This window comes from Mesoplodon bidens, assembly GCF_964165515.1.
Source record: "Mesoplodon bidens genome assembly, chromosome: 2".
Taxonomy (NCBI): Eukaryota; Metazoa; Chordata; class Mammalia; order Artiodactyla; family Ziphiidae; genus Mesoplodon; species Mesoplodon bidens.
This window is the reverse complement of record NC_138177.1, coordinates 84,457,655-84,474,239: the sequence shown is the minus strand read 5'-3', so window position 1 is coordinate 84,474,239 and position 16,585 is coordinate 84,457,655. Positions and strand designations below refer to the sequence as shown.

General features: G+C 46.3%; 1 protein-coding gene across 2 annotated transcripts in view; it reads right to left on the bottom strand.

Moving 5' to 3' along the window:
* The window catches only part of TSPAN2 (tetraspanin 2), a 43,241-nt gene extending 30,119 nt beyond the window's left edge, over window positions 1-13,122 (bottom strand). For both annotated transcript variants that reach the window (XR_014015049.1, XM_081224080.1), the window contains exon 1: window positions 12,987-13,122. Coding sequence is in view for 1 of the 2 variants with exons in the window: in XM_081224080.1 (XP_081080206.1) it covers window positions 12,987-13,055 (69 nt within the window). In the remaining variant the exon portion in view is untranslated. The remainder of the gene's footprint in view (window positions 1-12,986) is intronic.
* Between the last annotated feature and the right edge of the window lie 3,463 nt (window positions 13,123-16,585).

Sequence of the window (16,585 nt, the reverse complement as noted above, 5' to 3'; positions counted from 1 at the left end):
AAAAAGACATGAAAAGTCTGACATGGAAGATAATCCCGTAAACTAATAAATGCCACAGGACGCAGGAAGTGTGCTCCACGGATCTGCTTCACTGCCCAGGGATGAGAGCAAAGCGTGATGACCAGTGTGCAGCAGAAGGTGTTCCATTTTGACCTATAGCTTGAAGAATGAGTTAGAAGTGTCGGAGCAGGGAGGGACTGGAGGGAGGAGTGAATGCCAGGCAGAGGGAACAGTGTGGGTAAGGGCTGCGCTTCCTTTCGTGGAACACTGTGCCGGGGAGAGAGAGGAATCTGGGGAAGGTCAGAGTCTGGGACTTGAAACAGGAGTTAGGGCACATGGCTCACAGCTTGTACTAAGCTTGCTACCATTGTGGAAAGTCAGTGGCAGGGCCTTGAGGAGAGGGGAGGTGGGAGCCCTCATTCTGATGGGGACAACCAGCAGCATGAGTGCTGCCTGATGCCAGACACGATGAGAAGCCAAAGGTAATGACCTGAGTGGTTGAAGGCCAGAGGGGGGATGTTAGGGGCTGGACACAGTGATCGGCGAGGCCCATGATGGATCCATTCTACCAACCAGAGAACTTTGCTGAGGGCTACTCTGCATCCGCGACTAGCACCAATCCCCATGCCTTTGGAACAATTACCATTAGAAATACTGTTTTTCCAGGGACGGACTTTTTCATACAACAGCATGAGTAGGGCTTTGATGCTAATCATTTAATAAACATTTGTTGAGCATCTGTCGTGAGCCAGGAGGCAAGGATTCGTAGGTAAGGAAGATCCAGTTCCTTCTCCAAAGGATCTCAGGGGCTAGTGGAGAAACCGATCCCACCTCTGTGGCCCAAGAGGGACTCTAACAATGCAGGTCAGAGAACCAGCCCCTGAGGAAGACTCCAGAGGTCATCATTCTTTGCATCACCATTTCTCTTCTGTGCACCAGTTGTGCATTAAGCACTCAGAGAATGTGATGCAACAGGATTTTGAGGGCAAAAGTGTGTACACTATTTAAAAAGAAGAGAGAAGTAAAATAGAAAAAGAAGGTAGAAATGAAAGGAATAGACAATGACATTAGATCAGGGATTACCTGGTACAATTACATTATGCATTTTCATGGACAAGTCATTTCAGTAGCTAACCATATTCCAGAAAGTCTGCAGGACAAAGTTGCAAATTGTAAGCATATGTCCATGGAGAAGACTGTATGTGTTCTAAAACTAAAGCAGCAGAAAAGAGGACTACAGACCCAACTGGAAAACTTTTAAAGCAAAGTGGATGAACAAGAAGTTTCCTTTAAGTAATGCCTATCTGCCAGAAACAAGTCATTTAACATGAAGCAAGCTTGTTTTGGATTTCAATTTTATTGTGCTGTATTTATTTCCACTTTCCTGGGATTGCTGATGAAATGTTCTATCTTGAGGACATATTCTTTTACTTAAAATAATTTTTTTTTCATGAATCACAAACGTGGTTCTTAGGAAGGCACCAAGTTGGAGGGAGGGTAGTGCTGAGATACAAAAACGCGAAGATCACTCCCCAGGCCTGGGTCCTTCATTCTTCTCAGCTCGCCCCCACCTCCAGCCCTTGCCTCCAGCAGAAGGTAGCCCACCCTGATCACAAAGAGCAAATACATGCTACTCTGCTATCTGATGACTAAAGCCACCAGAAAGCTCCCTTTCTGGGTAAAAAGCATCACTTAGGGATGTTCTCAGGCAGCTCATGTGCTTTTCCCTAGATAGGAGACCCAGTTAATTATCCTCAGAAGCTCTAGCCACACAGTTTCAGTTCCTTCTCTCACCTGGGGACCCTGCTCTTGCTATTTCCTTAGCTTACAAAGTTCTCCCCTGCTCCCCTCCACCTGGCTCACACCCACTCACAGCTGTCAGCTCTCATGTCACTTCCTCTGCGAAGCCTACCCTAGCCTAGGTATGTGTTTTCCTCCCTGTCTCATATAACCACTTCTGTTTAAATATTTCTGTAATTAAAAAAGAAAACTTAAGTCCTGAGCTATGTGAGGCCAGGGACAGGGTTTATATTGCTGTGTCCCAAGCACCTACCCCTCTGCCTTGCACAGCCATCTCCCAACAGACATCTGTTAAATGAATGAATGGAGGGCCTTCACAAAGGTACAATATAGGCTGTGCTGTTGACTGAATTGTGTTCCCTGCCACAATTCATGCATTGGAGCCCTAACCCTCAATGTGATGGCATTTCAAGGTGGGGCCTTTGGGAGGTGATTAGGATTAGAGGAGGTCATGAGGGTGGGGATCCCAAGATGGGATTCCCTCATAAGAGACACCAGAGAATGAAGGCAGCTGTCCGCAAGCCAGGAAGAAAGCTTTCACCAGGAACTGAATTAGCTGATACCTTGATCTTGACTTTCCAGGCTCCAGAACTGTGAGAAATAAATTCCTGTTGTTTAAGCCACCCAATCTATAGTATTTTTTTTTTTATGGCGACTTGACCTAAGACAGGCTGATAGAAGCAATTGTGAACAAACTCCTTCACAGCCCTCCAAGGGAATACTTCCCAAAGTACTGATTTCAAATTCATCTGCACCTGGGAAACACTGTGCAGACACCTCAGATGGCACTGTGTGAATACACTGTTGAATATACTCAGCAAAACACTTTCCCACAGAAAAACAAAACTAAACTAGGGCAGGTAGTATCAGTTCTGTGTTTTCCAAGCCTGCAGGGATATGTGCCATGCATCAGGCATGGACACAAAGAATAAATCTATACATGCCTTTTATAGGCAGGACATATGAATACTTAATGTAGTCATGGCAACACACACACACACACACACACACACACACACAATGCACTTGAATGAAAAAATAAACAAAATGAATTCTGTATTCCTGCTCCTCCAGGGTGAATACTATGTACACACATACCCAACTCTTTTGCAATTCTATTCTTTGGGATGGCGTCACACAAAGAGGGAAACGACACTTCAGTCCTAGAAATTTCATTAAAAGCTTTTAAGCTAATACTTGCTCTTGGTGGCAATTCTCATCCCAGATGGAATCATGTAATGAACACTCACAATTCTTGATCTGATTGCAAATGACATTATGATACCATAAGGGTAATGGGAGTTTCATCCTTTTAGCAGGCAAAAGTCGGAAGCACATTTGCTCTAGAAGATGATACTAATTTTCTCAAAGAGGTAAGCCAGCTCCCAAGATTTTCATCCAATTATGCAGTGAAAGCAAGGCAAGGATTGAGATGGCACTTTCTCAAAATCAAGGATTTTGTCAGAAGAAACACAAGAGCCAAATGCCATATGACATCCAGGTGAAACCACCTCTGAGGAAGCTTGCTGCCCTTGCCTCAACATCAGGACCAGGTGAGGTGGAATTGGGAGGCAGGACTGTGGCAGCATATGATGAGATGGCTGCTAGGTTGGAAATGCATGGCTGTCAGTCTGGAAATGCACTGGTTAGTTGCCAGTGTTTCTGATTTCCCCTATTATTTTCCTCACAACAGTTTCATAAGAACAAGCTTATGCTAAGAAATTCCTGAAAGACTTCCTTCAGGTAAGGATATATTTTAAAAATCAATGCTTAATTCTCTGCACTAATGGATGGGTTCTGCAATTCAAACCACAATAGAGCAGGAGTGTTCTATGCATCTCCAGAAAGATAATCGGGATACATATTTGCCCTAATTATACCTTCTGCTGTTTGTTTAGGTTGTTATAGTTAACTTGTGTGGATCAATTGACATTGCTGGGGGATGGGGGAGGATAGTACAAAAGTGCTGGGGGGATACTAAGCTCAGGGGAAGGAAACTGAGCCAGGATGAAAAGCTTGCTCTGAATGATAAAGCAGATAAATATAGATATGGAAAGTGTATGTATTTATTCAGTGGTTGTACACAATGCATTTTTCTAAAGAAATACAGGGAAAAGGAGAGGAGAGGTCAGTAAGAATTAGGAGAAAGATGATGGTTATATAGTTTTCTTCATACAGTAAAACAAATGCCACAGACTACTGGCTAATGATTCCACTGAGCAGATGGCTTTATCAAATGAAGATCAAACACAACTAAAGTAAAATCCAATCCACCAAGTTATCAAAGTGATTTAAAGCCAGTGTCTGTCTTACCTGACCTGGGGGATGAGCTCCAGGAGGACAATAATGGTCTTTTCTATGATCTTGGAACTTCCTCCTTGCAGCATCCAGCTGGCTTTTATCCCAGGCTTGCCCTCTGAGTAAACACTACTTTGAGGGCTACCCTGACTTCTATGACATCTCAGCTATATTGAGCTTTTACATAAGCCAAGATGGAATATTAAACAATATTTATTTTACAGCCTAATATTTTTCAAGGTAGAGAGAGAACTACTCTTGAGCAGGTAAACAGGATTTTTGAGTATCAATCAATAATAATGATCTTCACCCAGTTTTAGTTGTTACAGACAGACAATGGGAGAAAAAAAAAGTTTCAGGTAAAACTCAGGTTAGACTGGAACAAGCCAAAACACTTTGTTTATTAAAAAGTTAGCTTGAATGGAATCCTGAAAGTCTTGTATTCTAGAGAGAATTTTTCTTAACAGCAATTTGACCAGAAATCATTTGGGGTCAGGGAGGCAGGCAGCACTGGGCCACTTACAGGGGACTAGACAGGTACAGGGAGCACAGGGAGACCACGTGGGCTTCCTGGATGAGTGGCAGCAGCTTCCAGGCCCCACCCCTGCCCCACTGGGGGGCTCTGTTGTCCCTGCCCAATTAATTCCTTTGCCCTAGTTTATAAGCTGACTCTTTCCCAGTCACCATTACAATGGGGAGGACAGGGCTTGGCACACACTTTGGAACATTCCCCAGCTGCTCTTGTAGAAAATTTTACCTCTTCTGAGTATTCAGACTGAATAATGATGCTCTTGGACAGGATAGTAACAAAAACAATCCACATGTATACGCTGTATTGTCGAGGAGTTGTAGCAGATAAAAACAGGGGTTCTAGGCATCCCGGGTTTGAATCAGGCTCTGCCACTTAGTCCTGTGATCTCGGGCAAATCCCTTAACCTCACTAACCTTCAGCTTCCTCAGCTGCAACGTGGGGGTAATAATAGTGCCTCCCTAAGAGATTAAATGAGTTCACCTTACACACTTAGAACCACTCAGAACTGTGATTGCCCAGCACTTATTGTTATTATGGTGGTAGTAGACTCACTAATGTTATATTCAAACTGAAAACTTAATCCTACTCGATAGGAAACACCATGGCCATGATTCTAACGACTTAGTCCTATGCTGCCTTCCTCTACTAATTTTTGTTTTAGCACTACACTCTTTCCATGACAGCTGGGATTCCCTTGAGTTTCTAAACCTCCATACTAGGTATGTCAGTTCCACTTTCCAGAAACTACGTTCCCCCTCTCTCTTTAGTTTTAGTTTTTATAAGACCCAATGAGAGAAAAACAGGAAAAGATGACTTATGAGAGAAAGAATAACTATATTTAGGCTAGAGCTACCCAAAAGAACTTTCTCCAGTGACGTAAACATAAATGTTCTCTGTCTGTGCTGTCCAATACTGCAGCCACTAGCCACCCATGGTCACTGAGCACTTGAGATGTGGCTAGTGCAACTTAGAAGCTGAATATTAAATTCCTTTTAATATAGATTAATTTAAATGTGAAAAGCCACATGTGGTTAGTAGCACAGCCACCATATTGGAGAGTGCAGGTCTGGAATTCACATGCTCATCACAGCTTCAATCTTCTCTTCTTGTCAGTCTGTAGACTTGGAGTGGTTAAGAGGACAGTTTCTGGGGCCACGCACAGAAACCCAGCTCTGCCACTGGCCAGCTCTGAGGCCTCGGACAGGGCTCTTAAGCTCTCTGTACCTCTGTTTCCTTATATATAAACTAGGGGTGACAATAGCTTCTATTTCAGAAGGTCCTTGTGAGGATTAAGGAAGTTAATATACAAAATGTGCATGGGAAAGCACGCACCTTCCATTTATATAATGCTTAATATTCTTCTTCAAGTTTCTGCTACTGAAATTAATTTTAAATACTGTCTCTTGATACATACCCTTTCTCAATTCCCATCTTGCTTTTCCTCTGCCTTAAACTGATCAGGGGTGTTCTCAGCCTTTCTCTTCTTTCTCCCACATGCCAGAGTGTTATGCACCTCTTTGCACCTGCATTTCTGGAATGCATCAAGACAATCCAACACTGGATATAATCTCCCCAGCCACAAACTTCACGTTTTCTAAGCCAGTAGCATTTATTATACCTTATATTCCATGTGCCCTCATAAATGTGTACAGTGAAAAGAACACAGGGTTTAAAATCAGAAGACCAGGGTGTGAATATTGGCTTTGCTCCTCCCTAACTCTTTGACCCCAGACATACTGTGCCTGCCTTTTGGCTTTCACGTCTGTAAAATGGGGATTACATTACTTCATGGGATTGTTGTGATTCATGATCAAATGGGATACTGTATGTAAGAGTATTTTTAAACCAAAGCATCATATGAATGTTATTTTTGTCCCTAATTAAATCCAAAGAGGATGAAAAAAGCAAGCCAAGGTAACCCCTATTCGTCTGTATCATGTGCTCTCAGCCCATCTGGTCGTCCCATCTTATGGGTTTCTTTCTCAATTCCTTCTCCTTAATTCCTTTGCAAGCATGACATGATGGTTAGTATAGTGTCACTTGCTTTAGGAGAACAGCCCTGTTGTGATATTAACTGTCAGTGTTAAGGTGGGGGATGGAAGTTATGTTCTCTTTGGTCACACATGATTGGAGACCCAAAGATACTACATATTCTGGAATAACACAGTGAAGCATAATGGGAAATGGACAGGTGGCCTCCTGGTAATTGTAGAAACCAACAAGTCTCAGTGTGAAAGAAAATTCTTAGAAGAATAACGGTAAAGTGGTAAATGGAATTAAGAGAACTGCCACAAGAAAGCCAGGTGAGCAGGCCTAAAGGAAGGGCACTCCCTGCCTCATTCAGAAATGAGAGCCGGGCTTCCCTGGTGGCGCAGTGGTTGAGAGTCCGCCTGCTGATGCAGGGGATGCGGGTTCGTGTCCCGGTCTGGGAGGATCCCACATGCCGCGCAGCGGCTGGGCCCGTGAGCCATGGCCGCTGAGCCTGCGCGTCCGGAGCCTGTGCTCCGCAACGGGAGAGGCCACAACAGTGAGAGGCCCGCATACCGCAAAAAAAAAAAAAAAAAAAAGAAAAAGAAATGAGAGCCACCAGTGGATCTTTGACCTCTTAAGGCCACATCTAAACCAGTGCTTCTCAAAGTGTGTTCCCTGGACCAGCAGCATCAGCATCATCTGGGGGCTTCTTAGAAATGCAGACCTACCAAATCAGAATATATATTTGCACAAGATTCCCAGGTGATTTGTATTCATGTTAAAGTTTGAGAGGCACTGATCACCAAAGGTTTTCCTATTTCTACCCCCTGGCCTCCCCTTGGTAGCACAGAAGCAGGGCGGGGAACAAACAAACAGCTCCAGCGCTAGGGTCTGTTAGCCAGAGCTGTGCCAGTGACCGCTGAAGCTATTCTAGGTGCTGAGAGATGGAAGAAGGATATCAGCACAGCACACTCCCTGCCCCGAGGAGCAAAGACATTAAAGAGACAGTAAACTATACTCAAAGGCACAAAGGAGCACCAAATAAAGGTCTTTTGAGTGCCTCAAGATCAAGGACTGTGTCTTAACCATTTCTGAATGCCCAGCATTTGGTAGGGTGCCGGGCACATAGTTGGTGGTAAGCACATACTTGCTAAGTGACTAATTGCAGAGGAAAGAACCTCTCCTTTTGACTTCAAGCCTTTGATAAGCTACAAGACTCCTGCCACTTTGCTTGGTTGGTTGGACTTAGGGCACCTGTTTCCTACTTCTCCTTACCTTTATGAATCTCTTGGATTCTAGATTCCACTTTCCCACTTGTTTTCTAGTGTTTAAATATAACTACCAGTAATAGCTACATTACTGAATATTTACTATCTCATGTACCATACTTAATACTTTACATATATTTACTCTTTTATCTGCACCAAGGTCATATACTGATGTTGGTACTTGATTATGTCCATTATATAGATGAGAAAATGGAGGCTCAAAGAGGTTAAACAGCTTACTAACCAAGCACCCCTGGTTAGTAAGTACTATGGCCAGGAATAAACCCAGGAAGTGAGATGCCAGTATCCACCTTCCAGGCTTTGAATTCGTGGATATGAATTGCCATGGTGCCTAGCCCTGGCCGAGGTCTACCAGACTCCTGGAACCATAGCTCTGGCTTCTGCAGGCTGGTTCCTATCATAGAGTCCTGCCCCTCCCAGCACCACTGGGCCCCTCTTGTCCAAAATAGGGGAGGCTGCCGCTCTCTCCCCACCTTGACAGAAATCAGAAATGGAGACTATCCAATGACAGGGCCAAGGAAATTCCTATCTGCCTTCTGGGGTGGTCTAGCTTTTGGGTGGACCCCATAGAATACTTTCTTCGGGTTTTTTTTTTTTTTTTTTTTTTTTTTTTTGCGGTACGCAGGCCTCTCACTGTTGTGGCCTCTCCCGTTGCGGAGCACAGGCTCCGGACGCGCAGGCTCAGTGGCCATGGCTCATGGGCCCAGCCGCTCTGCGGCATTTGGGATCTTCCTGGACCAGGACACGAACCCGTGTCCTCTGCATTGGCAGGCGGACTCTCAACCACTGCGCCACCAGGGAAGCCCAGGTATTTTTTTAAACAAGTCTTTCTGACAGATGGTAGCTCTGAAGCTACTGTTTGAAATGAATTTGGGAAAGAGGAGTAGACAAGTCAGACATCTCGTAAGCCCACGAGACACGGTCTTTCCTAAAAGCACCTGTTAGCCATCACCAAGTGAAACTCCAGAGCTGCATTAATACAGTGAGAAGGAAAGGAGAGCAACTTCAAACAAGCCATATATGGCATCTGACTTTCAACAACGAACGGTCCTGCTTCCTGTTGGTTGGCAACCCTGAGCAGCTCACACAGCACAATGATAGGAAAACGCTGAGTACACAACAACAAACCAAGGAATAAACAGAGCCCAGGTTTTTTTCTTTTTTCTTTAAACCTGCATATGTGGCTTGGTAGATTGTGGTGTTTTATTTATATTACTATGCAACGGAGGGGAAAAAAAAAGGTGATCGCAGTGAAAGGCATGGGACCATGCCATGCTATCTGACTGCAATGTCCGAATTTAGACGTGACAGATATTGGGAGGGGTTTCATGTTAGACATCAGCCATGATAACAGAAATTAATTGAGTGGGGCGTGGGGCCAGGCTTTACTTTTGTTTTGTTAAGATTCAATGGTGAGCACAGTCAGCAGCCCTGGGCCCGGCAGTGCTCTGCTGGCTCTGGCAGGCTCTAGCTGAATGTTTATAAAACCAGGAGCACAGCCTAGGGAAACTTCACCCAGCTGCCAGAAGGAGGTTGCAAATCGATTTGCAGATCACAAAACATACCCCACCCCGCCTCTGCGTCTGCCTTCTGGTAAGTTCCTCACAGGAAAGGAAGGGCTGTCACCCAGGGGGAACTCAGACCTCAGAAGGGCAGGCACGCAAGCATCGAAGAGTGTGTAAATAGAACGCTTGAAGTCATGGCGAACGCCTGTCCTTCCAGGAAAACTGTTCCCTGCCCTCTCCCCACTCCCCAAACTTCCCACAAACCCTCTAACCAGGAAAAAAACAACTTCAAAAACTAGGGTGGGGATTTTCTGGAATCAGGTTCCCTCAGTTACAGTGAAGGTACATATCTAGACAATTTATCCCAAACAATCGCTTTCCTCTAAATCATTAGGAGCCCGTTTCAGGTCGGCCCTTTCCCTTTGGTTGTACAGTTATAGACATGGGAGAGCTGTCTGTGACTGCTGCTGGTCCCTGGTCCCCATTCCCCGTGGAACTGAGAGTGAGGAAGGCCCCATATTCTCCTCCTGGGCCCAATCTGTACAAAGAACCAACCAACAGGGAATGAGCAGGAAGAGACAGGCTCAGTCCTCCAGATAAAGTTGACAATTGATTACCTTTGCAAATCGGGAAGGCCGTTTGTATCAAGTTCTCTAACCTGCAGATTCATCAATTCTTTCTACAGATATTTATGGAATGCCTTCTATAAGCTGGGTACTGTTAGGCGCTGGAGATATATCCATAAACAAGACAGAAAAAGATTCCTGCTCTCAGAGTATTCTAAGTCCTAGTGGGGAAAATCCACAAGTACAAACTGAGAAGCCAGTGTGTAGTTATCCTAAAGCAAAGACAAGCTGTAAGTTACTTGGCAAAGATATACACTATTCCCCGATATTAAGGGACTCTGGGGAAAGAGCATTAACTTTTATTAAATGCTTTCTATGTGCCAGGCACTTAATAATAAAAATAATAATTAAAAAATTTTGAGCACTTACTACATACTGGGCTCACAGGAAGGTGAAGTCAGATACTTTACATATTTCCTTTGAATCCTCTCTACAACTCTTTTACCTCAATTGTTCAGCTGAGAAAACAGGGCTAGAAGTAAAGATAACTCGCTCAAGCACACTCTGCTTGCGATCTCTGCACTTGAGCCTGATCCTTTTGTCAGCTGGTGGTCACACTCACCCTTGCTCTGTTCCTCTGCTGGTGGGTGGTGTGTCACCCCCCTCACCCTTGTCCACCTCCATCCTACCAGTCCTTCAAGCTTCAGCTTAAACGTCCCCTTCTTCAGGACAACTGTCCCAACTCCTCACTCTTGCTGTGAACTCCTTAATTAGATCGGATATATAAAAGGTCATGCCTAACCCCAGTGGCTAATACATGACAGGCACTCTAACTGTTGCTTTGCTCCTACTTCCCTTCCTTCCTGTGTTTAGAGTCAGAGGTGTAAAATTTTGTCACTTGATTATATGCTGTCGTTTTTGTTTGTTGTTCATTGGTCATTTCCTCAACGAGATTAGCAGCTTAGGGAACAGTATTTTTAATTTATAAATTATATATATATATGTATACTTTTGTCAATATAAATTATGTATATTTATTTATATTTACATATATAAGTTATTTTTACAATTCTTGTACATTGATTCTTTAACAGAGTGGTTCTCAAACTTGAGCATGCATAAGCATTTCCTGGACTTGTTTAAATAGATTGCTGGGTCCCTCCTCCAGAATTTCTGATTCAGCAGGCCTGTGATGGGGCTGAGAATGTGCATCTCTGACAAGTTCCCAGGAGATGCTGATGCTACTGGCCCAGGACTCACACTTTGAGAACCACTGGTTAACTACATGTACCACAGTGCTTAGGAGCATGAAGGCTGAGTCTGAATCCCACCTCTGCCACTCATCAGTTGTGTGACCTTGGGCAAGTGGACCTATTTGAGCCTCAGTTTTTCCCTATTTGTAAGAATGGGGATAATAATAGTATGCACCTCAGGACTGTTGTGAGAATTAAGTTAATAATGAATGCCATGTGCATAGCACTGTCCCTGACACACTGAAAATGCTCAATAAATGTTGCCTATTATCTCTGGAAAGGCTGGCACAACATCAGGCACTAAATAAGCACTGTACCCAGCCTAAGAATTCCTTCTCAGACTTAGATAAAACCTCTTTTGAATTTGTAAGCAGTGAGAGTGAAGAGTGTCACTAAAGCATGACATTTATAATTAACAGCTTTTGAAATGAAGCCAGACTATTAAAAAGCACAAGAGAAAGGGCCTTTAGAAATGCCCTTCCCGATAGTATGCTGGATGTAAATGCCCAAGTGTACAAAAGCCATGTGTATTTTTAAAATTCAGGGCTGTCTATGGGGTACCTCCTTCACACCTTCCCCTGCTGCAGGATGCTGAGGATGGCAACTTGACCTCTGAGAGCTTGTAATTGCTGGAGTCACCCAGGCATCTGGGCTAATGGGTTGGCAGACACAAGCAGAGACCATCCTTCAATAATTAATTAGTTGGAGTCACAGGAAAACAAACTCCCCAGAGCAGTTAAGACAAACAGCAACCTCCTCTATCCTAGTTATTTTAAAGCACCCAGCCCCCTTGCTGCTCCCTCCCAGCTCTAAGAACTTCTTCACCCAAAGCAAGATCTGTATTTTCCTTCAGGGTCTGTCTGAGCAGTTATAGTGACTGACATTCCCTTGAGGAAGCCCAAGAGGGAATGTGCAGACAAGACAATTTTCAGACCTTGTCTCCCAGTCCTTCAGGGCCTGAGACAGAATATCCAGGAATCTAGGGATGGTCTAGCCCTAATTTTGTCCCAGTAATACAGGAGACAAGGGTCATGGCCCTATCAGCCAGTGAACCACTAATCCTGGGAATGTTGTTCGTTCAATGCAAAGTTGAATGAGATCATTTCTGGGAGCAGTAGGATTTAGCAAAGGCTTCGAGCTGGGGGTTGTGGGGAGGTGCTGCTGCCCCTTGGAAGCCCCTCCCTTCCGCCCATTCCCTCACAGAAGAGCACCACCGCCTCCTTCCATCCAGCGGTACTCTCCCCTAATGCCCAGAAAAAGGCTGACCCACCCAATACCACCTCCACTGCTACCCCCAATTTCCTACACAAGCCCGCCACAGCCAGGTGATGTCTCTGAACACTCCGGATGGGGCACCGCCTCTGGCAGTCCCGGCGCCCTGGCGGGCCCCTGCTCCAGCGGAAAGACAGAGCGAGAAGTGGGTGTGTGCGCAGAGAAGCTGGTGGCCCCGCACCTGGTGTTACCAGGCTCCAGATGAAAACCGAGGCAGAGAGGTTCCTCAAAAGGAAGAGCCGCGCGGGGTCTCCCCCCTTTTCACCATGTCTCATTGCTCAATCTCTCTCTCTGTCGGTTCTCTCCCCCTCCATCTTTCCCTCCCTCCCCCCTCCCCACCCCGCCCGCTTTGTCTGCCTTTTTCTTACCTCCGTCTTTTTGAACACCCTGCCTTCAGGAGCCCGGCTCGGACGCCGCAGCGGTCAGCTCCCCGGGGACCCCTGCCCTGCGTCCCCGCCCAGCCCCCTCCCCTGCCCGGCCCTCTCCGCTCCGGGTCTCACCCAGAAGAGCAGGTTGAAGCCGAGCAGCAGGTACTTGATGCACCGCAGGCCCCCGCCGAAGCGCCCCATGCTGCGGCCCCGGCGGCGGGATCCCGAGTCCCCAGGCCCGGGCTCGGAGCTCCGGCAGCGCCGGGAGCCGGCGGGGAGGGGGCGGAGCGCGAGGGGCCTTGGGCGGGGCCTGCGGGGGGGCTGGGGGGCGGGGCGGCGGAGCTGGAGCCGGCACAGGGTGAGAGAGGGCCGGGGAGGACCCCGAGCCAAGAAGCTGGCGATGAGTGGGAGCGCCGCTGGGTGGTTGTCGAGCGGCCAGAAGGAGCAGGTACCCCGCTCACCTCCGGAACGAGAGGCCGCCTCCTTCCCTCCCCAGGCCGAGCGACGCGCCCCACAGGCACCCCTCTCGCGGTGGTTATCGGAGCATCTGCGAGGAAGGAGCGTCCACTGGGGACCCGAGACCCGTTTAATCAGCGCTCTGTGCAGAGACTCATTTGAGGCCTGCGGTGATGGTTGAGAATAAGGACATGGCCCTGGTGGCTATGGAAACTAGGAAGATGGCCTCGGGTAGAAGAGATAAGTAGGACCCAAAGCCGCCCAGAAGCTGGCAGTACCCGTCGCGGGACACCCGGCCCGGGGCACCCGGTCCCAGGATGTGATTCCCTAGCGCCTTGCGAGCGCACAGGCCGCGGAAGCAGCTTCTAGGGGACCCTCCCTCGGCCCCTTCCGCGCGACTCCAACTCTTACCTTAATAGGCAAGAACTGGGAGAAGAAGGCGTGGGATGCGGCTTCCCTGCGCCCAGAAGGCTGCGACCCATCCTGCTCGGCCTGGCCAGCGGAGGGAAGTCAGACACCCCGGGTCCTGCTGTATTCGACTGATGGGAGAGCTTGGAAAGGAATCCAAATCCTCGGGGATTATTGTGATGTGGAAATGGGAGCAAAGGGGGGAAGGTTTTGTTTCGCTTTGTTTTATTAAGTTAAGGGACTGGGAAACCAGGCACCCACTCCGATTGACTAAGTGTCTGCAACATGTGGTGCCAGGCAGTACGGGGGCGACAAGAAAGTGTAAAATCCGGGGAGCCTATGCATTAATTCAGTAAAACTTTAAGTGCCCGTTATAGGCCAGGAATAGTAGCAAGCCCCAGGGACTCGACAACGAGGAGACAGCCAGGCCTGCTGCAACTGGCTCTGGTGGTAGAGACAGATCTATGAGCAAATTATAGCAAGGTGAGGACGTGGGGCAAGGTTCTGGGAAGCACCGCCTGTCCTCTTGGCACTGGGCAGGGAAGGCTTTGCTGAGGAAAGTGGGCCTGAGCCGAGTCCTGAATGAGTCTGAGCAGAGGGGAAGAGCAGACGGGGCCGCACGTGCCAAAACACAGGGCTGGAGAAGCCAGGGCCTCCTGGGGGGCCTGTGAGAAGGGGAGCAGCCCAAGTGGAGCAGAGGGAGGTGAGTGGGGATGGTGCTAGGGCACAGCTTTCAGTCAGCTCACAAAAGTGCCAAGCTGTCCTGGGGCCTCAGTTTCCTCATCTGCAACATGGAGATACTAGTACATACCTCGTGGAGTTGTGCAGGTTAATGAGTTAATATTTGTAAAGTACCTAGAACAGTGTCTGGCACAGAGTAAATAAGTACAATATAAGGGTTAGCTATCACTGTGTTGTACTCTACCAGTCAGTTTCTACCATGTTGCCATCTTTGCCATCTGTGTCTTTGGACATTTGTTTGAATATCTCATGAATTTTAACTTATGAAAATGAAGAGAAGACAGAAAAATGAACGTGTGGATTCTGGTAATAAGCATAAGCCCCAAATAGTGAAATAGGGGCAGAGATGGAAGTCATTAGGAATGCAGAAAGAGGCACATCTTTAGTTTCAGTCAAACACTTATTGTCCTCTCTGATCTATCAAAAAAGAAAAGAACTAAAGAATAGTGTCTAGTACATGGTAGGCGTTCAGGAAATCTCTGAACTAAATGAACAACAATGATATGATACTTTAAATATATTGTTGAATTTTATGTCTCTAAGACAAAATACATTTAGAGACTATATATTCTCGACCCTCTGGGAACAGAACCCCTATTATAAATCTATTATTCTTTCACACTACAGTTTTAGCACACATGCCTTAGAGACAGAGGGTTGCCTGCCTAATGTAACAGATATAGATTTTGAGTGTAGACTTCCCCAGCCACCCACCCTCCAACAAAGCTGTGTCTTAGGGGAACTGACCCTTGACAGGACTAGGGCATCCTAACTGATAACACGTGTTCAAGAATACATCATTATATGAAAGTAGGAGACTACATTAAATGAAATAAGGAAGTTAGCCTTTACAGTAGACGTTATGCAAAACCAGAGACAGGAGCTAAAGCAGGGCGTAAGATGGTTAGATTTCTATTTTTAGTCAAATTGGGGCTGCATGGAGGATGCTTTGAAGTTAAGGCTTGAGACTAATTAAGAGACTACTATTGCAGTTCAGGTAAGAAATGAGAACCTGAACCAAGACTGTGGCAATGGGTATAAGAAGGAGGCTCAGATTTGAGAGGTATTCAAAAGCTTGATGAAAGATCAAGACAGATTGGATATAGGGATAGGAGGGGAAAGAGAGGAGAGGATGACTCCTGGGTTTCTTACTTGGGTGAGTAACTAGGCAGATCATGGAACCATTAACACAGATAGAGCTTATAGACGATGGAGCAGGTTTTGGGGAGAATGTTACAGATACTGTAGGTGGGCTCACCTGTCACCCAATCCTATGTCCAATTTAGAGGATAGGAAGGTTAAGTACTTGCTTCCTGGTATCCTTTGCAGGTAGGGGTGGCGGTAGGACACAGTTCTGATTAATGGGATTTATGTGGAAGTCTGTTGGGAGGTTTCTGGAAAACCTGAAATTGTCTTGGTAAATGGTTCAGTTGTGGGACTTCCCTGGTGGTGCAGTGGTTAAGAATCCACCTGCCAATGCAGGGGACACAGGTTTGATCCTTGGTCCAGGAAGGTCCCACATGCTGCAGAGCAACTAAGCCTGTGTGCCACAACTACTGAGCCTGCGCTCTAGAACCTGCGAGCTACAACTACTGAGCCCACGCGCCACAGCCACTAAAGTCCGTGAGCCTAGAGCCCGTGCTCCACAAGAGAAGCCACCGCAATGAGAAGCGCGTGCACTGCAACGAAGGGTGGCCCCTGCTCACCGCGACTAGAGAAAGCCCGCGCGCAGCAATGAAGACCCAACGCAGCCAAAAATAATAAATAAATAAATAAACAAATAAATAAATTTATTTTTTAAAAAAAGGTTCAATTGTCACTGGCATTGCTTCCTTCCCTTTTTTCCTGTCTTGAACTCAGGCATGATGCCTAGAGCTGTAGAACATTTTGTGACTATGAGGAAAGGCCAAGAGTATTGCAGACCTGCCAGCCAGGATATCATTGAACTGCTGAACCAACACCAGCAGGCACCTATCTCCAGGTTTCTTGTTATGTAGGAAAAATAACCCTCATTTTGTTTGACACTTATATTCTGTTACTTGTAGCTGATGATATTTTAACTGACATATGAAGACAATAAATTCATGTTTAGATCTGTTGAGTTTTAAATGTGATGGGAAATCCAG